General features: G+C 46.1%; 1 protein-coding gene across 1 annotated transcript in view; it reads left to right on the top strand.

Annotated features, from left to right (window-relative positions):
* SORD (sorbitol dehydrogenase) overlaps positions 1–21300 on the top strand; it is a 38927-nt gene extending 17627 nt beyond the window's left edge. Inside the window, exons 4-9 of the mRNA XM_015064817.3 lie at positions 2708–2867; positions 6558–6676; positions 10054–10119; positions 11117–11292; positions 14427–14548; positions 15441–21300. Of these exons, the coding sequence (XP_014920303.1) occupies positions 2708–2867; positions 6558–6676; positions 10054–10119; positions 11117–11292; positions 14427–14548; positions 15441–15606 (809 nt within the window). The 3' untranslated portion in view covers positions 15607–21300. The remainder of the gene's footprint in view (positions 1–2707; positions 2868–6557; positions 6677–10053; positions 10120–11116; positions 11293–14426; positions 14549–15440) is intronic.

The following is a 21300-nucleotide window of genomic DNA, read 5'->3' as shown; positions in this document are numbered from 1 at the left end:
TCATTGCTTTACTGTTAGCCTCCATGTTAAATATTTACATGTATAATTATGTATGTCATTACTGAAACAACTGTATAAGGTAGGCATTATTTTCTTCCTTAACAGATGAAGAAAGTAAAGCACGGTGATTAGGCAGAGTCATACACTAGTGAGTCTCAAGCTGGGACGCCTGTCTTGGTCTTTCTGACTCTAAAGCAAGTGCTCAGAACCATTGGCCTGCCCAGCATCTGGAGACTTGAAAACGGTTTTGTATTTGAGTTAGTGAAGGGGTCTGAAGCTAATATTCTAGTTAAAGGAACAGACTAATAAAATCACAGAGATGAGCACAGTATATCTGGGTTGCTAATAAATCTATGGTGCTCAGAGTAGAGGTTCTGTGTTGGGGAATTAGTGGAGACGATAAAAATGCATAATCTATATACAAGTCCCTCTTTAAAAAGCACTGTACAGCTGTGAGTTGTTATTATTATATTATTACAATGTAATAATTGGAAGACAAAACTGAGTAATATAAAACTCCACCTGATTATGGAGACTCTTGAATGCTAGATTGCAGAAGTTATCGTCAATGGCAGACCATAATTTGGAGAAAGTTCAGTGGGCCAAGGGGAAAGTAGAGAGGGATAGAAGGAAGGGACACACACAGGTTAGGGGAATATATTTTATGGTTGCATAAATATGGTTGAATTTCTGTGGATCCTTTTTTTTTTTCTTTGAGAAGACAAAATTTTTATTTAAGTGTTTCATATGCTAATTTGGACTAAAAATTCTAATCAACTAGTCTAGAAAGAAGGAACACACTCAGAATAGTCCTTAACATTTGTTGATAAAGTTTTCACACAAATCTTAAAGAATCAATAAATGTAAGGCATGGAAAAATTCTTAATTTAAATACAATCTGGCTATCTATCTTATAGTTTGAATTTCCTGTAAAATAACACCAGCTCAGATAATTATAATAATGATAAATACAATGCAAATAGTTAATACTACTTACATTGCTACTATTATTATCATTGCCGCCACTACTTATAATGAGCGCTAACTACATCCCAGGACCCTGTGTTATTCTGTAGGTAGTTTTAATGCAAAGGCATAAAAATAACTTAAGGTGTGCCTATTTAGTAAAGGGAAAACCTCCCACAGGTGACACTCCTCAGGCTAAGGAGGGCCCTAGCTCCACTGTTCCACCCCTGTGCGGGTGGGGCTGGGGACTGACTGGGAAGGGACACAAAGGAAGGAAGTTTCCAAGGTAGTGGTAATATCCTGTATCTTGATAGGGGCTTATATTACACAGGTGAATGCATTTTTTCAAAATTCATCTAGTGATCCATGTAAGATTGTGCATTTTATCTATATTTAAATTTTACCTTAAAAAAGAACCTTAAACAAGTTTGAACTCTAGTTAACGATAGGCAGGCTGAAGTATTTAAGCATGGAGGGTACTAATGGCTACAAGCTACATTGAAATGCATCAGCTCAATGGATAGAGGAGAGATAGATAGATGGGATGGATGGGCAGCTATGTGATAAAGAGAATTAGCTACATGTTAATTGAAGAATCGAGGTGCAGGACATCTGGGTGTTCACTGTACAGTTCTTCAAACTTCAGTGTATGTTTGAAAAAAAATTTTTTTTTAACGTTTATTTATTTTTGAGACAGAGAGAGACAGAGCATGAACAGGGGAGGGGCAGAGAGAGAGGGAGACACAGAATCTGAAACAGGCTCCAGGCTCTGAGCTGTCAGCACAGAGCCCGATGTGGGGCTTAAACTCACAAACCATGAAATTATGACCTGAGCCTAAGTCAGAAGCTTAACTGACTAAGGCACCCAGGCACCCCTTTTAATTTTTTTTAATGTTTATTTATTTTTGAGAGAGACAGAGCATGAGGAGGGGAAGGGCAGAGAGCGAGGGAGACACAGAATCTGAAATGGGCTCCAGGCTCTGAGCTGTCAGCACAGAGCCCGACGCGGGCCTCGAACTCACGGACCGTGAGATCATGGCCTGAGCCCAAGTGAGATGCTTAACCGACAAAGCCACCCAAGCGCCCCAGTTTGAAAATTTTCATAATGAAAAGATAGAAGACCAATTCTAGGGCTGGGTTTCCAAGCAAGCATAGTGAGGCAGAGGAGACGTACACTAGTTCACAAGCCTGGAAGCTACTCTCTGCTCTGCCAGAGCCGGAGACCTCTGTGGGTCATTTGCCTGAGCAGGTCTGCAAACTGGGGATCACCTAACTCCTAGTTATTGTCGAAATGCAACCAGACTGAACATAAGGCATGCTATAATTGTGGCTCCTGTGTTTGTCAAGGCCTTGGCCCATATTTTCAAAGCAGGTGAAGAAAAAAAAAATGTCTGCAAACTCCATGCAGCGGTTTGAGATGCATGCAGAGATGAATCCTGGACCTGGCTTGCCTTAGAGATGGGACTGGTTCTGTGTTTCCCAAGCTGGGAAGTGGTTGTGGAGCTGAGGGGTGGATTGGCTTGTTCCATGGTTGGTAAAAGGGCAGGCCAAACCAGTCTGGAGAAGTGTGCTGGTCATATTCTGTGTAGCATCCTGAGTTTTCTGTGGAAGCACTAATGGGTTGAGCTTGTCTAGGGGGCCCTGGATCCCGGGGAGGTGGGTGTCTCCCCCTGCTGGCATCTCCCCAGGAGCATGTGCCCCTTCACAGCAGCTCTGCCCCTGCTCACGTTTTCCTCTCCAGGGGATCGTGTTGCCATCGAGCCAGGTGCTCTGCGAGAAATGGATGAATTCTGCAAGATTGGCCGATACAATCTGTCGCCATCCATCTTCTTCTGTGCTACGCCCCCTGATGACGGGAACCTCTGCCGGTTCTATAAGCACAACGCTGACTTCTGCTACAAGTTAGTGCCCAAGGCCTGGCCTGGCCACCTGGGACCTCTCCCCCTCCTTTTTGGTTGGGGTTCTTTCTCCTAGTTTCCTGCGGTCATTTCTTTGTTCTTTTCAGCTTATAATTTCAGACACGAAGCATCCCCTCCACAGGCCCTTCTGGGGGCATTGAGGGAAGGCAGCTTGACTAGGGCTAAGACTGACTCACAGTACTTGGTTTTAGTCTTTGGGCTGAAGTTCCCGTTTCCTAGAGCAACAATAGAAAATTGTTGCCAAAATCACTCACTCCTCTCCAGCCATCCTGCAGATAACTTGCTGAGGTTTGTCCTCCATTACTGGTTTCCAAGGCAGCTCCCAGGAAAGAGAACTTATTACAGCAGTGACCCCCAGTAACAGCAACAATTGGGGCTTACAGACGAGGCATGGCATGGAGCCAGGGCATGAGCTTTGGGACCCTGGATCCACTCTCTCCTAGTGAGTGACTTTGAGGAAATGACTTAACCTTCCTCTGCTTCAGTCTCATTTAATCACCCAAAGATTAAATGAGGCAATGCGTGTGAAATCACAATTATTATTCCCACATGCCTGGCCTTTTACTAATAAGTGCTTTGCATGCCTCATCTTATTGAACCTTCATAAGAATAATGGTGAGGTGGGCACCAGTACTGCAGTTTTGTGCAAGGGTGCAGACCCAGGAAGAGACTGCAGAGCAGAGCAAGGACTCAAGCTGGGGCAGCTGAGAGTCTTAAATTCCTGTCCTGTGCTCACCGCCCTACCCCAACTCTCAAAATGGTTTTGGGGTGAGAATTGGTATCTGCAGAAGCACAGTGTTGCACCCATGGAGCTCTGGGGTGCTGATGTGCCTCTTTCCTTCTGACTGTCTGACAGGTGTGTTTTCCTCCCATTCCAACCTGGCTCCAGCTATGGCTCTGTTGGTCAGGATGGGGCTTGTCTGAAAGGGGCCAGGTGCCCATTACAGGGGCAGTCTGATAGATCTGAGTGTTCTAGTGCCTACTGGAAGCCTTGAGAGGAGTCAGAGGCCAGACCTCGTGATGCGTTTAAGTCAACATCTAACTGCTCTAGAAGAAAGCAAGTTATGTGCGTGGAGTCTACCTTTCAGCAAGTGGTTTCCGACCATCCTCCCTTTTCTGGGCCCTTTCCAAGTCAAGGCACCAAACGAGGTTTTCATGAAAGGCAGAAAAGCAAAATGATAAATTTCAAGACTAACCGCTGGTCTCTGCCATCGACCAACTGTGTGACGTTCAGCGAGTTACTTAAACTTTGTAACCTCAATATCTTTGCTCGTAAAATGGAGATGATAATAGCACCAATATAATGAAATGCATAGCTTATTGACATAATTCAATGAGAAAAGTTTATCAAGTACTCAGCATGAGGCCTGGCACATAGTAGGTGCTCAATGAATGGTGCTATGATATGTCATAGATATGGCCTTGTGTCTGGGGGATAGTACAGGTTAGGTATGAAAGGAAGTCTTGCAATGGGGATGGGGGTGGGTGGGCCTTTGTACACAATGGTGGGGGAGGGTGTATTCTGTTGGCAGTGTTAATGGGAGGGCTGAGGAGGGCCCCTAGGGGACGTGCAACCCCCCACCTCTCCTTTTCTCCCAGGGTGCTTTCTGCTCACGTCCCCACACCAGTCCTGGACCCACACCCTCTTCTCTGGTTTCTGTTTGTGAGGATTCCTATACTGCCACGGCCTCTTTATTTTCCTACCCACCTTATTTTCTTTTTATCTTCCTGCTTCCCCCTTGACTTCTTGATTATCCTTTTGCTGTTCCCTCAACCCTATTGTGAAAACCACCAAGTTGCATTATTCTCTGATGTTTATAAAGTCAGGAAAGATCAGAGCTGGGAAGAAACTTAGAGTGTTCTCATCCCCCTTCCCTCCCACTGAACAAGGTCAGGTTAGTGGGAGCATAGAGGAGGACCCAGAGATTCTCCAAAGGTCAGTGGCAAAGGCCCTGGGCCCAGGACTCTTCCTGGTGCTTCTGCCTACATGCCAGGCTGCCCTCCCCGTGTGGCTAGGGTGGCTGTCTAGGTGACTAAGGCAGCACCTGCCTAATGAGTAGAACAATCTCACCATAATAATCCTCTATCATCACCATCCTCAATCCCATTTTCCTGGGTGTTCTGCTAAGGGGAAATCAGAGTGAAGGTTAAGTGCGGCACACCATTCCTGACCAAAGACCACCCTCAGCTCAGAGCCCACACAAGCTTTGGGGGAAGTCCCAGATGTGAAGGGGCAGGCATGTCTGAGGCAGTATGGTTGGTGATTCCTTGGGAGAGTTTGGGAGTCTTCATTATTTCACTTCAAACTTTTATCTCTTTTATAGAATTGATGGGTCACATTGGGTGGGAAGGGGTGATGGTGGCAATCCGAGCAGGAGAGAAGATTGAAGTAGGGGAGACAATGTGAGAGACGCAGAGGGGAGGGAGGAGGAAATGGTGGGGGGCAGCAGGCAGAGGCCGACTGTAAGCCTCATTACTTATTCTGTGGAGTAGTGTGACAGGTCATGGGAACAAGCACATGGTTTGGCTGACACCTTCCTTTTTGGAACTTGAGGATTTTCATGTTCTAGCATGTGGAGGTTTGGGGGCCTTGAATAAAAATACTGGACAGTGAGGAATTAGCAGAAGTGAGATGTGAACCACATTGCTGCTGGTACTAGCAGGCGGCTGATATGGGGCAGGCAGGATGTGGAACCAGAGACCTGAGTTCAGGTCTTGCTTTTCCACTCATTAGCCTTGTAACCTTGGGCAAGTCTCTGAATGTCATTGAGCTTCAGTTTCCTCTTCTGTAGAATGAAGGTAAAAATAAAGCCTGTCCTTCCTGCCTGACAAGGTCATGGTGAGGATCAAATGAGATAATGGATGAAAAAGCCCTCTAATCTGTAAAGCCTTATGCAAATGTTTGCTGTCATCATCATCAGGGTTGTTAATAGGGTCAGGATGCCAGTGGACTGGGAAGTGAAAACCAAGAACCCCGTGGTGAAGGTGACACAGCATTTAATCAACTGCCTGGAAGAGAGGCCCTTTTCCCTTTACAACCAGTCCAGGGGCAGCCAGGCAGCTGCTGCTATCAGATGTGGAACATACAATTCAGGGGGAGGGCAGCAAACAAGAGTGACATCAGCTTCTAAATCACTGTTTGGCAAAGCTGCTGATAGTTGGGGTTGTTTGCTGAAGTGAAACCAGAAAGGCTATATACATAGGTTTGAGAAGCAGACGAGATGCTGGAGTGTGGTCATATTAACCTCTTATTAAATGAACTTCTCATTTATTAATGGTAATCACAACATATCTCTTCTTGGGTAACATGTTGAAGAAAACATAATGTGTGCACATTCACTGAAGTGATTTGTCCAAAAAAACCCATTTTCAGAACAGGGCAGCGTGGCATGGATTCTGGAATCAGACCTATCTGGTTTCCATTTCAAACCCTTTGAGCCTCTCACTAGTTTTGAACCTTTGGCACAAGTCATTTAATTCTCCAAGGCTCTGTTTCTTTGTCTGTAAAATGAGAATATTAGTGCCTACACTAGAACTCTTCCAAGGTTTGTGTGAATGAGTATATGTAAATTGCTCAGCATGTTGCTAGGCACATAAGCAAATGCTCAATAAATATTAGCTATTGTTGTTACCCAGAGAGGGACTAACTGAGTGTGTTGAATGACACCCTAGGCTTCCTGACAATGTCACCTTCGAGGAAGGGGCCCTGATTGAGCCACTGTCTGTGGGGATCCATGCCTGCCGGCGAGCTGGAATCACCCTGGGGAACAAGGTCTTTGTGTGTGGAGCTGGTAAGAAACAGATGATACTCTGGTTATGAGTTCCTTAAAGGGTAATGTGGAGATCCCTCTGCCCATCTCATTCCCCCACCAATGGCTGGAATTGGTCCTAGAATCTTTCTGGGTGGAAGAGGATTACGGTGTCCCATTCCCTCAGTGACCAGCACTTTGCTAAATAAACTATCTGCAGACATAATAGTATTTCATGTTATTTCCTAGGCAATATATCTGTTTTTGTTCATTTAAAGAATGTAATTTGGGATGATTTTTTTAACTTGACAGGGAATATTTTTGGTAGTTAAGGGAAAGGTGACTTTCTGAACTTAAAGTCATGCCAGAGAAGTGGTCTCCTGGTCCATCCAGGAATGAGGTGGGTCCTGCCCATGGCCAGTGGAAGGAATGGAGTCCAGTCCACCATGAGCCAGCACTCGGCTTGCATTGGGGTTGCAGCTGGCTGCGTTCTCTCCTCCCCTGCTTCCAGCCACCCGAACAAAACCCTAGCAGCCTCAGACTGAACCATTCTAGGTGTCTAATGCTAGTGACACAGACAACATGCTCATACTCCTTGTGGGTGTGATTTGGTGTTCCTCACACACCCTTTTAGGCATAATTGACATATAACATTACCTTAGTTTCAGGTACACATGATGATTTGATATTTGCACGTATTACCAAATGATCAGCACCATAAGTTCAGTTAACACCTGTCACTATACATAGTTACAAAAATTTTTTGTGATGAGAACTTTTAAGATCTACTCTTTTAGCAACTGTCAAATATGCAACATGGTATTATTGACTATAATCATCATGCTGTATGTTATATCCCCATGATTTATTTACTTTACAACTGGAGGTTTGTACCTTTTGACCCTCTTCACTCATTTCACTCACCTCTCACCATGCCCCCTCTGGAAACCATTTCGTACTGTTATTTGTGAGTTTTGTTGTTTCATTTTGTTTTTGTTTGGATTCCACATGTAAGTGAGATCCTACAGTATTTGTCTTTGTCTGATTTATTTCACTCAGCATAATGCCCTCAAAGTCCATCCATGTTGTCACAAATGGCAAGATTTCTTTTTTTACAGCTGAATAATGTTCCACTGTGTACATATAAACCACATTTTCTTTGTATATGCATCTGTTGATGGACACTTAGGTTGTTTCCATATCTTGGCTGTTGTAAATAATGGTGCAATGAACATGGGGTACAGATATCTTTTTGAGTTAGTGTTTTTCATTAAATACCCAGAAGTGGACTTACTGGATCATCTGGTAGTTCTATTTTTAATTTTGTGAGGAAACTCCATACTGTTTTCCACAGTGCCCATACCAATTTACATTCCCACTAACAGTGCATGAGAGTTCCCTTTTCTCCATATCCTTGCCAACACTTGTTATTTCATGTCTTTTTATTTTTATTTTTTTCATGTCTTTTTATTTTTATTTTTTTTCATGTCTTTTTAATAGTAGCCATTCTGACAGGTGTGAGGTGATATCTCATTGTGGTCTTGATTTGCATTTCCCTAATGATGAGTGATGTTATGCACCTTTCCATGTACATGTTGGCCACCTGTATGTCTTCTTTGGGAAAATGTCTGTTTAGGGGTGCCTGGCTGGCTCAGTCAGTAGAACATGCAACTCTTGATCTCAGGGTTGTAAGTTCAAGGCACACGTTGGGTGTGTATGTGTATATATATATATATATATATATATATATATATATGAAGAAAATGTCTTTAGATCCTCTGCCCATTTTAAAAATCAGATCGCTTGGCTTTTTGCTATTGATTGTATGAGTTCTTTATATATTTTGGATATTAACCCCTTATCAGATATATGATTTGCAAATGTTTTCCCTTACTTGATAGGTTGCCTTTTTCATTTTGTTGATGGTTTTCTTTGCTGTGCAGAAGCTTTTTATTTTTTTTAAATTTATTTTTATGAGAGAGAAAGAGAGAGGGGGGAGGAAGAGAATCCCAAGTAGGCTCCATGCTGTCAGTACAGAGCTCATTGCAGGGGCTGAGTCTCACAACTGTGAGATCATGACCTGAGCTGAAATCAAGAGTTGGATGCTTAACTGACTAAGCCACCCAGGAGCCCCACAAGTGACATATATGTGTGTGTGTGTGTGTGTGTGTGTGTGTGTGTGTATACTTAATTTGCATAAGTAATTCCTTTTTGACATAGAAAAAGAAGTCATGCATACCACATGTGTATACACACAGAAATTCACCCATAGCCCCATCACCTATCATCCTGAAAGAGAACCACTGTGAATATTTTGATGTAGAATTTTTCAGGTTTTTAATTTTTTTTAATGTTTATTTATTTTTGAGAGAGAGACAGAGTGTGAGTGGGAGAGGGGCAGAGAGAAAGGGAGACATAGAATCTGAAGTGGGCTCCAGGCTTTGAGCTGTCAGCACAGAGCCCAAGGCGGGGCTCAAACTCAAAAACCTAAGCCAAAGTTGGATGCCTAACTGACTGAGCCACCCAGGTGCTCTGAATCTTTCAGTTTTTTAAAATGAGATCATGGTAAACATGCCTTATTTTACCTACTCTTTTTTTAAAAAAATTGATATATTATGAACCTCTTTCCATCACACTGGATGAACGAGTTATGACATAATTTTTAATAGTTGTGTAATACCCCATTGTAGTTCGTTTAGCTAATCACCTCTTTGTTGGTCATTTCAAGTATCTTCCAGTGTTTTGACTTTGGGAGGAAACTCACAAAATTATTTTCAAAGGCAGTGTCAAAAAGCAAATCCTCAAAGAATCTGCACAGTCTCATTTTGTGGGTCTGGTTTTGTACTAAAACCGTGTCATCTAGCATGCAGATGCTGTGGGAAGCAAGTGGTCTCTGGACTGATTTTTAAGTCCCTGAACATCCTAGAGCTGCCTGAGCAGCTGGGTCAGCCCATGGAGCCAGGTCACTTAAGCCAAGGTGGTCCTCAGAGGACACCTGTAAAGGATGTGTCTCTCCTTGGGGGGATGTGATGGGTTCTAAGAGGGTAGGAGCCAGAGAGAGAACAGGACAGTGTGTCCAGGCCTTCTGAGACATTTTATTCTCTTAACAAATATATTTTCTCGAGCCCTCTTCTAATTTGCCATTTTCCCCAAGCAGAGTAAACGGAAAAGTTCTAGCTTTGAGGTTGAGAGAATTAAATGGAACTCAGCAGTAAGAGCAAATTTCATGTCCAGAACAGTTCTTCATATATTCATGTGCTTATGCATTCAACAGATAGTTGTTAAGGCCTCACTATGTGGTAGGCACCAGGGTAGATGCCAGAGGTGCACACAAGCTATGGTTCCTGTCCATGGCCTGGACAAGGGGTGAGCTGATGTTTAATATTTCACAAACATCTCCCATTTCCTGCTTTATTTAGGGCCAATTGGACTGGTCACTTTGATCGTGGCCAAGGCAATGGGTGCAGCCCAAGTGGTGGTGACTGGTAAGAAGGTTTTCTTTTTCAATCTCCTTGAAGAGGAAACAGCTGGCCTACCGTTTAGGCCAGGGGCTTGAGAACTATTCCTTTCCTGGAGTGCTGGGTTTCTAAAGGGGCTCTTCCTCTTTTCTCCCCCCGGGGTTCAATGGTTGAAAAGCCCACCCAGGGGCAGAGGGTGGCTGCTGCGGAGAAGGTCTGGCTCTTTATGTGTGGACCCCAGATGCCCCTACTGCTCACTCAGTTCTAAGAAGAGGCTTAGCCCCTGGTCCATTTGACCAAACCCAGGAGGTAAAGAAGGTGTGCTTGTGTGTGTGTGAGGTGGAGTTAGTGGGATCTATGATATGTTTATAGGAGGGTGTTTGTGTGTGCAGTGTGTGGTATGGGTGAGAGATGTGTGTATGTGTGAGGAGAGCTTATCTGTGACAGTATGTGCGGAAGCATGTAGGGTATAGAAAGGTGTGTGTGTGTGTGTGTGTAAGGTATCTGGGAGTGTGGGTGTGGGTGAGTGTATAGAATTGTGGAGTATGTGGATATAAGGGGAGTAGGGATGTAGGAGAGTGAGTGCTTTGTGTGTGGAGAAGGTATCAGTGTATAGAAGGTATCTGAATGTATATGTGAGGACTGGGTACCCTTCAGAGAGAGAGAGGGAAGCTATGTAGAGCTGTGTGGTGTGTACAGGGGTGTGTGGGGATGTAAAACAGTGGATATTTGAGAAGTGATCTGAGTGAGAGGGATGGGGGAAGGGAAAGGGAGAGAGAGAGAGAGAGAGAGAGAGAGAGAGAGAGAGTGTGTGTGTGTGTGTGTGTGTGTGTGTGTGTGTGTGTGTGCAGCTGTGTGGCGTGTATGGGAGAGTGTGAAGGTATAGAGAGTAAGTGTTTGGGCTCAGTGACACCACCCACTACACCAGAGTTTTATTACCACTAAAACATACACCTCCATCTTCATTTTCTCTCCAATCTGCCATCCAGTTCTCAGTTTGAAAGAAACTTTTGTTCAACTTTAGATCTGTCTGCCACTCGGTTGTCTAAAGCCAAGGAAGTTGGGGCTGATTTCGTCCTCCAGATATCCAAGGAGAGCCCTAAAGAAATTGCCAGTAAAGTGGAAGATCTGCTGGGGTGCAAGCCAGAAGTTACCATCGAGTGCTCGGGGGTGGAGCTGTCCATCCAGGCGGGCATCTATGTGAGTAGGATGTGGGTCACTGAAGCTGGTGGGCAGCTCTGGGAAATCAGTGCAGGGTAGGTAGCAGTAAGGAGTGCTAGGAACAGGTGTCTCCACCCTTGTTATGTGACCTCCCCACCCCCACACACACACAAGCAAAATTAGGTAATCTAGGTATCCCTGGTGGTTTTTCTTATTTCTTTTTTTTAATCTCACTTGTCTAGTACCCTTATTAGGTCGGTGTAAAGTCTAAACAAGGTAACAGGCATATATGGGCCTTGAAAAATGTTAAGAGACACACCCCTTTAAAATGGGGTTGCTATCACGATCATATCTGTGGTCATAAAAGCAGTGCTATTGGTAAAAAGATAACAGAAGGAAGAGGGAACCATGCCTTAGTCGTGTGTGGGAAATCCCTATCTTCTTTAATTGAGGAAAACTGCAGTCTTTGAGTCATTGATACAAAGTGAGAGCCATTCATTTAGTTAGTCACAAAGGTGTGGTGATTTTTAGGGTCACAGTTGGCCACTACTCTTCTGTCCCAGACCTGGCAACAGTTAGCTGCCAACACCTGATTTGCACCTCGGCAACCCCCCAGTAGTTTATGGGAAGTTGGTGGAATGGGGGTGGGGAATGGCATTGATACCAAGTATGAGGAAAAGAGGGGAGAAAGAATACCTTCTAGGCTTCAGCCTCACCATGTGCTGCGTCTTCTGCTGGGTACTTTATAAATGTGATGCCAGATCTGCCCAATAGCCGTGAAGATTAGTTATCACTGCCTACATTTTACCACAAGAGGCCTGGTGACTTGCCTTGAACACACTGCCCCAGTGCCTGAGTTTTTCTTACTCTGTCCACTGCTTAGGAGAAAAGGGAAGAAGGGGACCAGGAGCCAGTGGGCAACCATGCTGGCATGGGAGGGACTGGGCTGAGGAGGGTGGTGGCAGCAGCCTCCAGCACTGAGCACACAAGCCCCTGCATCCCACATTGCTTCCTCGCGGCAGTACAGGCTTCCTCCTTCCTTCTGAGTCACAGCTGGGTCATGCGTAAGGGCACTTTGCACCTGCAAGACATTCTGGGGATGGCAGAGCTGCCTACCTATTTTCCTACCTGAATACCCAAGGCATCAGGGGCTGAGGAAGTGTTGGGAGGGCGGGGAGGAACAGGTGCCACTTTTTCTTTGTCCTAAGTTCCAGCTGGAGCCGCCCCACCCTCTGCTCCACTGTCAGAGATGACAGTTGCCATGTGGGAAGGGGCAAAGAGAAACCTTTCGGTCTGTGTGTGATTAGTCAACCAGTGACTTGTCTTGGGCTCCTGCTGCGTTCCGGCTTTGTGCTGGGCACTTTGAGGGCTATGATCAATAAGGTGTGTCCCTCTTGAAGTTGTTGGCAGTCAGTGACCCCCACTCCAGAGGAAGGCAGTAAAAGCCATGGCTTCATAATGCAAGACTCTCTTCTTCTCCCCTGCCTGGAGAACATTGGGAACAGTTGACATCTATCTCCAGCTGTTGACGTTGGGGACCCGGTTGCTAGCCTATCTGAGGCAGCTGGGCCTGAAGCCAGTACCTCTCCCGAGTGGGGAATAGAGCCATTATGCATGACAGATGCTATAGGGTGCTGCAGGCCACCCCACCAACAGGCAGGTTAGGTGGAGGCATCTTATATGGACACACCTGAGAGTCACTTTCCTGGCAGGTTTGTGACTAGAAAATGTCTGGGAAGAAGCATGGCAAATGCTTCGGGTAGAGTTCATGTCATCTTGGTGCAGAGGTCCCACCCACAAAACAATAGTCAGGTAGTCCAAGCATTCCTTTGCCTGTGGTCTGCAAATAGCTGGCCTCCTGGCAGCTTGGGATGGCCAGCTTGGTAGTATTCCTCCTTCTCACTAGGTAGAGAGGAAATACTGATGGGGAAACAGTTTTTCTAAACAATTTATCACTCAAAAAAGTTTTCTGTGGCTCACTCACAACTTTGACCTCACCTCCCACCCCACCCCACCTTTTCCAGTGGGGACAGCAACATTTTCCAGTGGTGAGAGCGCCTTTCCTAACTGACAGTGGTCATAAGTCACAGTGGTTTGTAAGTGACCCTGTGCTTCAATAAAAACAGAAAACATGCTGAACGATGAGCCCATCTTAGTGCTGAGGACTGTGATTTTTATCCTAACAGCCCCACTGGGGAGGCATCATCCTGATCGTATACACGAGGAAGCTGCTTGAGAGGGTCCCATAGCTCAAAAGTGCAAAGTCCAAAGTCACCCCCATTCTGCAGGCTTCTCTTCATGGCATTTCCTTCCCCTCATAGGCTGTGATGTGTGGCTTTTTGCAGCTCCACTGGTTAGACTGGTCCCAGTAAGTGCTAGCTGCTCCCAACTATAATGAAAATGAACTATTTTTCCATCTCTCACAATACTGACCACAGTGATCCCCAAAAATCTCTGGTGAAGGCACAACACTCATGTGGAATCAGTGGAATGAGTGGAGATTGTCAGGAGAAATTTCATTCTCTGGCCCATTCTAAGGAGGGAAACTGATAAGGCAGATAGGTGTTCAAGGAAGACAAAACCTATTGTGGCTGATACTGTTGGGATGAATGTCTCTGGAACAAAAATATTTCTAAATGCCAGCCAGCCTGTGTGTGTAAGGCAGTCTTTAAGCCAGAGAATTCTAATGGCCCTCCCCGTTTGTATGTGGTGGGTAGGTTTATCACCAAGAGGGTGCTTCCTTAGAGGTTTGACCAAAGTGCTGTCTTTTATGGGGTTGACATTCTGGAGGAGGGGCAGGTGCTGAGATGAGGATGTACCTGAACCAACATCTGGTACCGAATTAGTAAAGCTTTGAAAGATGCTCAGGGCCTGAAGGTTAACTGTTGGTAGGGGAGATTTCTCACTGGGGTCTGGAGAACTTGGCTATTTCCTAGGAGGCTGTAGACAGCCGAGGGTGCTCCCAGTGTACCTGGTCCTCCTCTGGATCTTCACAGAAGATAACTCTGCTGCTCTGTTAAGTATGGTCAACATATGGAAGAGGTCACCAGTATAGAAAGAATCATATTCTCTGGAACATTTGGGTACTCACCTGATGCAAACAGATATTTATTTGTGCGAGAAGTCTGCATTTTCTGATCTTCTGAGTTTTCTTGGTCTTATCTTCTCTTCAGGCCACTCGTTCTGGTGGGACCCTGGTGCTCGTAGGACTGGGCTCTGAGATGACCACTGTGCCCCTCGTGCACGCAGCCACCCGGGAGGTGGATATCAAGGGCGTGTTTCGATATTGCAACACGTGAGTATGTTGTGGGTGAGCCAGGGTAGTGAAGGGCCAGCAAGACCTGAGCATGGCCTCTGGAAACAGGATCCTCTCTTGTTTAGTCATGAAGGGCTTTTCCTTACCACATTGACGGCCATGCAACATGGTAGGGATCCAAAGACAGAGCATCAAATAAGAGGGCAGAGATGGCGGAGGGAAGGATGGACAGCGGGAGGCAAGGAGGGGGATCTTGAAGCATGCTCTTCTTGGATGTCTGCCCCTTATCACCCAGGCCCTCTCTTTTCCATTTCCTCAAGTGGCCACATCTTCATTGTCCTCTTTTAAAGGGAAGAAGGAGAGAAAGGGGACAACAGAACAGCAAGAACTCAAGCCCCTTGGTTTCCACCCCAGAGCCCCAGGGCCCACCCTGGGAAGTGAGAGGGTCTTAGTTCACCCCACCTCATGTTCTGTGGTTCTGCCCTCTCCCCATCTGGGGAACTTTCCCAGGACCACCTTCCCTACCAGCGTCCGTCTATGGCTGTCTATGACCATTCCTTCAGCAGAGTGCTCTTTTCTGATGAACTCTGCCAAGCCAAGCTGCAAAGGGGTGTGGCTGGGTTATCATGAGCTCCTTTTCTGAGGCTAATCTGCCTTTTCACAGTGGCCTCCGTATGCCTTATGCCTTATGCCAAAGGAATTCTAAGCTTTGTGACAGACATTGCAGAGGGGTGGAAGCATTTGGGAACAGACTCTGGATTCCCAAGTTGCAATCATAAGATCATTTCCACCATCGTTGGGCTGTAGAATAGACTCGCCAGGACCACAGTGCTATAAATAAAAATGGCCAAGCTGATCTTGTGCTTGGTAGTTTGGGGACCTAGTTCTTTCCTCCTGCAGGTTGAATGTAACACTTGTGATCTTTTTACAGGTGGCCGATGGCGATTTCAATGCTTGCATCCAAGTCTGTGAATGTAAAGCCCTTAGTCACCCATAGGTTTCCTCTGGAGAAAGCTCTGGAAGCCTTTGAAACATCCAGAAAGGGATTGGGGTTGAAAGTCATGCTTAAGTGTGACCCCAATGACCAGAATCCCTAATATTAATTGGGCTCTGCCCTCACCATTTCCGCCCCCCCCCCACCCCCCAGTATCTCCAGGCAGGGATGGGCTTTGAATACAGAAGTTTCTTTTGAGTAATGAAAACAATTCATTATAAGCAGAAAGCCTTACATGGAGGAATTGGTGTGCCTTAAAAACACAAGTAGGGACAGTTTGGGGGAATTTGCAGCCAGAATGACCTGTTCATGCAGAGCAAAGTTCAGCAAGTAGAGCAGAGTTTGGTGTAGGTACTGGGAACTCCCCTTCTTCCTGGAGCGCCTGAGTTGAGTAAGGAAAGAAATCTGCCCATTGGGTTCCTGGTTCCACCACGACTGGCCAGGTGGGGATGGGAGCTGAGTTATGAAGAAATAACTTTATCAAGACTTAACTGGCCCAGAAATTGATTTTCATGAAAATCTCAGCTCAGGGTCTGGGATGAAGCATTCTCAGCAGTTTTATAATTTAGAGCACAGTGTTTCTAGACACAAGTGCTATTTGGTTTGATGATAAAAGACTTTAAGGGACTGACCTTCCTGCATCTAGGATAATTTTTAAATCTATCAAGAAAACAAAACAATGCTGAAATCCCTCATAAGGTCCAACCAGCTTGCTTTCTCCAAATGTAAAAAGAGCCAGGCAAGTTCTCAATATTGCTTAAAGATCACCTTTTCTTGAATTCCTAAGAGTTCTCTGTGACTTAAACTACCTTCCCAGCGCTCCCTACCCCCACCTGTCTGCTTTCAGGGGCAGTCCCTGAGGGCTCCTTTGTCACCAGACAACGGGGGAGGGGTCCTCACAGGATTTGCCCCCAAAGTGTCTGGCCAGTGCACCCGTCTTCCCACCCCACAGGGTTAGCATTCCTTTCACATTCACTGATGATAGACAATTCCATTTAATCCTGGTAATTATAAACAGAAAGCCTTCCTCCTCACAGCCTGTTAAATAAAGCTCTTGGTATCTTTCTGTTTGAATGATCTCTCCAATCTTGTTTTGATCATGGGGTTTTCTTGTGTAAGATTTGGGTCCAAATCACTTTTTGCCCATTTGTGACTTTGAGACTATTGGTCAGGAATGAGGATATTGTAGCTGTGACCTAACTTGGGCTGCAGCCTTTTAATCCTTCCCTTCAGCTGGGAGTGGAGGGTGAGTTTGAAGAGGTGCTGGCTTTCTTGTGACTGGGGCAGGCCATGATCGCTGCTTGGAATTCCTCAAACTGCTTTGGGTAATAAATTGTGCTTGTGGTACCTGACTGTTGCCACCTGTTTGTGCCCCTTTGTAGGGAGGAATGGACTCTGGCTACCCATTTAACAAAGGGAAGGACCCAGGATTTTTGAAAGCGACACATTTTCTGCATCAAATAGAATTTCATTAACTTGGAAATTTATGTTCATGATCTCTAATCCTCACAGCAAGCCAGATACATCAGATTATTTTACAGCTAAGGAAATAGAGACATCAAGGAATTTGCTCAAGGTCACCCACTGCTTTTCCTGTCTCATGTTCTCTCTGGAGGAAGGGGGCGAGTTTTGAGACTTCTGTGCACACTCAGCAGCCACAGAGCCCACTTGTACTTTCTTCTCTGTGTTCCGCTTAGCTCCAGGGGCAGACTTGCCAGCTGCCTCCTCTTAACTCCTTCTAGCTCTGGTGCCCAGAGTTCCTTGAATGAGGAATGAGAAGGCCTTCCCCTTCTAGATGGAAGGCTTCCAACAGAAATGCTCCTGAGGGAGGTGGGTTCACTGTTAAATTCACAAGTAGCCACTTTTCCTTTGATTGTGGTTTATTGGAGGGAAAGGACCCCTGAAACTGAGAAGGACTTAGGAGCTACAGAGGGGACCCTGGGAAGGTGGGGCTACCAAGGACAAAGGCATGGGTGACCTATCTCACAATTGTGATTTGGCTGGATCTTCTAAGTCCAGCGTTGCTTGGTGTGTTGGCTGGGCTTTGTGCTGCTGCCACCAGGGCAGTGATGAAGTGAATGACCTGATGGAAAGTGGCCGTTCAGACAATACTTCCCATTGCCAAATCCCCTCACTACTCTTAAGCCACTAGACAGTTTCACAGCTCCCAAGCAGGGGCAGCGAGGGTGATAGGAGAGGAGGGGCTGTGGGTGGGCTGCCCACTCAGTGAGTCCTCTGGGTGGTGAGAGGGCCCAAGCTGGTATTACTGAGCTGTGCCTGGCTCCCTCACCTCTGCGGCCTTGTTGAAATGTTCCCCACTGCCATTTGGAAGGAATTGCAGGAAGCCCAGGCATTGATTCTTCAGCCGTCTCCACTTAGTGCTCAATAAATATTGATTAACTCAGTGAATCAGTCCTGGAACCAGGAATATGGCCCTGTCGGCCTCTGTGCTCACTAGTGCCTGGCACCTTGTTGGCTTTCAATCAACAGAGGACCCCACCCAGCTGGCACTCCCAACACTAGGGTGGGGTGTGTGGGTGGAGAGCTGTGAAGAAGGACCCTGAAGGCAGGCTGGAGGGTGGAAGGGGGAGGCTAGCCCATGGGCCCTAAAGGAGAAAAGTGGACACAGCTCCAGCAACTTCTCTTGACATCCACCTTTGGCTACAGTGAAGTCACTCTATGTTAATGTGGAGTCACTTCTGGACCGCCAATCCCTGGTTCTCAAGCCACCCCAGGCTCACTTCTCTGTACACAGTCCTGCTTCTTCCTTCTTGGCTCCTATTTTTCTCCCTTTAGGAGAGCAGTGGGGGCATGTGGGGAAATTGCTTGGACCAGAAATTCAAAGTGTTGGAAGCAAATAGGATTTATTAGGTATTTGTTTTCCCAGAACTGTCCTCTGTCCATGATCTCAGCCTAGCTTGGAATACAGAAGGCCCACTAAGGGACCCACATCCCCGGGTAGCAGGCAAATCTCTACCGCCCCTACCCCAACTCACATAGCCAAATCCCAGAGAGTTCAGAGAGGAGCAGCATGAGGAAAGGGTGGCAGGGAAGTGGCTTGGCTTGGAGCTCATCTGCAGGAAGTACCTTCAAGACAGCAGCATGTGTTCTCTGGTGCAGTGGCTGCCTTGTCGCAGCTGCAAGCTGTGCTCCAACTGTCTCTGACCCCCACTCTCAGCACCCCTCTCGTAAAACCCTGGTGGAGTCAGGCACTGAGCTCCTTCTCCAGGTGCCTGATGGTGTTCCTGCCGAGAGATTGCTTGGTGGATCTTAATCGTCGGTGGGGGTGGTGGGATTGGGGAGTAGCCTCTGTCTTCAGGGTCTTGGACCCATCAAGCCTACGAGAGACAGCACCTCATAAAGGGTTTGATGCCAGGATTCCTGGGTACTTTCTCTCTTTTTTTTTAATTTTTCGTTTTTATTTAAATTACAGTTACTTAGCATACAGTGTAATAGTAACTTCAGGTGTACAATATCGTGATTCAACACTTCCCATACAACACTCGGTGTGGGAACACTACAACACTTTCTAATCCTGAGCCCATCACAAACTCACTGCGGTTTTCCCAGTCAGTTCCCTAGTCCGAGTCTGAGTTTCCTCCCTTTTTAATAGAGGAGTGGGCCAGACGACCTCAAGGCCTCTATCATCACTGATATTGTCACCATAGACCTAATCTTTATGGCCCATCTGCTTGTACTCACTGACCTTTGTCCTACATTTTCCCTTAAGCTCTTTCCAGTTTATCTCTCAACTTTGCCAAAAGACCGTAGCATCCTATAACGGAAGCCAAAACTACTCAAGCAATAAAGACTGCCCTGATAAGACCCAGCCAGCCCAGACCACACAGACCAGTTTCAGCTAAAGCCCCCACTCGAGCCTGCACAAATGAACCATGGAGTGACCTCTGGAATGACTGGCAATCACCTTTACCTCACTCCTCCTTTACATAACATACAATATGTGTATAGGCATGTTTCTTAAGGCACATGTTCAACCTTATGCCTGTCTCTACGTATGATGCACCAAGACCCCCTTTTAAAATATTCATCCTAACCATAAATAAAAGGAATTCATCCACCCTTGCTTGGGGAGTTACGGCTTTGGAAGTTATTCCCCTTAAGTTCCTTATTTGCTGCAAATAAGTATTACGTTGTGCAACAATTCACCTGGCATTTCTATCTACGACTTATCAAGGAGTGAACTCCTATCAGTTTAGTTATGATATTATACAGGGTTCCCATCATCCCAAGGCCCTGAGGAAAGAGGACACCTAGGGGGGTGGTCCTTGGGGTGGAGGTGTGAGGGGCCTTCTTGGGTTTCAGTGCCAGTCCTGTGTATGCATCTGTGTGTGTAAGGAAGTCGCCTGAGGGAGGGGAGGTGAGAGGAAGCTGGGGGTGAGGAAGCTGCCTGTGGAAACACCTACATCCTGGCCATCACCTTGTCCTGTTGCTTGGCCTCGGGCTCCCATGTATAGTCCTGAAGGGGACTGTGTAACCCAGAGTTGGGCCCTGGGAGGTCTGGCTCCATCACTGACTTCCCTGCTGGTGGTCAATGATTGGCCTTTCTGTGCTCTGCATAGGACTGGAGGCAGAAACACAGCCTAGCAGTGGGGGATAGATGGATGGGGGACCCCAGCAATCCATCCAGAGTGAGGAGGGAGCTGTGGGAAGAAGGTGGGCCTGGGCCAAAAGTGGGCCTATTCTGGGCACAGCACCACGGAGGCACAGTCAGGATGCAGCTCCCTTGGGACCAGCTCCAGCCTTCAGGAGGTGCTAAAGCCACATGTGCCCTGCCCAGACCTCACAGGCTTTCTGTGTACCGGCCACCAGCTCCCTGGTCCTGGAGGCCTCTCCCACAGACCTACCTCTGCACCTCCTCCCTGCAGGCATCCCAAGTGGCTCAACTGTTCAGTTGCTTGGCAGAGCCCTTGTCACCAGGAGATAATGGTATCTGTACTTTTCCTTATCACACAGGTTTGCATTGTTAAGAAAGTAAAAGCAGATAAGTAAAAAGAAGAGAAAATCAGCATAATCTGTTCTCCAAGGATACTAATAAGTTGGAGAACTTCCTTCCAGCTTTCCTCTGTGTGGCTCTATACATATAAAGCATGCACGTGCATTTATAATCAGAAATGGGAATGTACTTTACCTACTTTCCTCCCCCATTTTCCCCCATAACAGATTAGCACTTTATTTAACAATCACAATTCCCTCTTTTTTTTTTTTTAACATTTATTCATTTTTGAGAGACAGAGAGAGTGTAAGCAGGGTAAGGACAGAGAGGGAGACACAGAATCCTAAGCAGGCTCCAGGCTCTGAGCTGTCAGCACAGAACCCGACGTGGGGCTCAAACCCACGAACCACGACATCATGCCCTGAGCCGAAGTCGGGCGCTTAACCGACTGAGCCACCCAGGCACGCCCATAACTCCCTCTTAACAACAACAAAAAAACAGGGTTAATGGAGGGAGGTGGGCAGGGCATGGACTATATGGGTGATAGGTACTAAGGAGGGCACTTAGGATGAGCACTGGGTGTTACATGTAAGTGATGAATCACTGAATTTTACTCCTGAACCCAATATTGCACTGTATGCTAACTAGAATATAAAAAAAATTTGAAAAAAATAAATACAAAATGAACAAATAAATCTGATGAAATGGAAAAACAACAAAACAAAAACAATCACAATTCTCATTGATGAGTAACAGTAATTGATGAATTAACAGTAATTGCTTTATACCATCCAACACTCCATCAATCCAAGAGCAACTTTCCCTAATTATCTAAAAGAAAAA

Source organism: Acinonyx jubatus, chromosome B3, assembly GCF_027475565.1.
Source record: "Acinonyx jubatus isolate Ajub_Pintada_27869175 chromosome B3, VMU_Ajub_asm_v1.0, whole genome shotgun sequence".
NCBI lineage: Eukaryota > Metazoa > Chordata > Mammalia > Carnivora > Felidae > Acinonyx > Acinonyx jubatus.
Note: the sequence above shows the minus strand (reverse complement) of the source record. Positions and strands in the feature narration are given on the sequence as shown.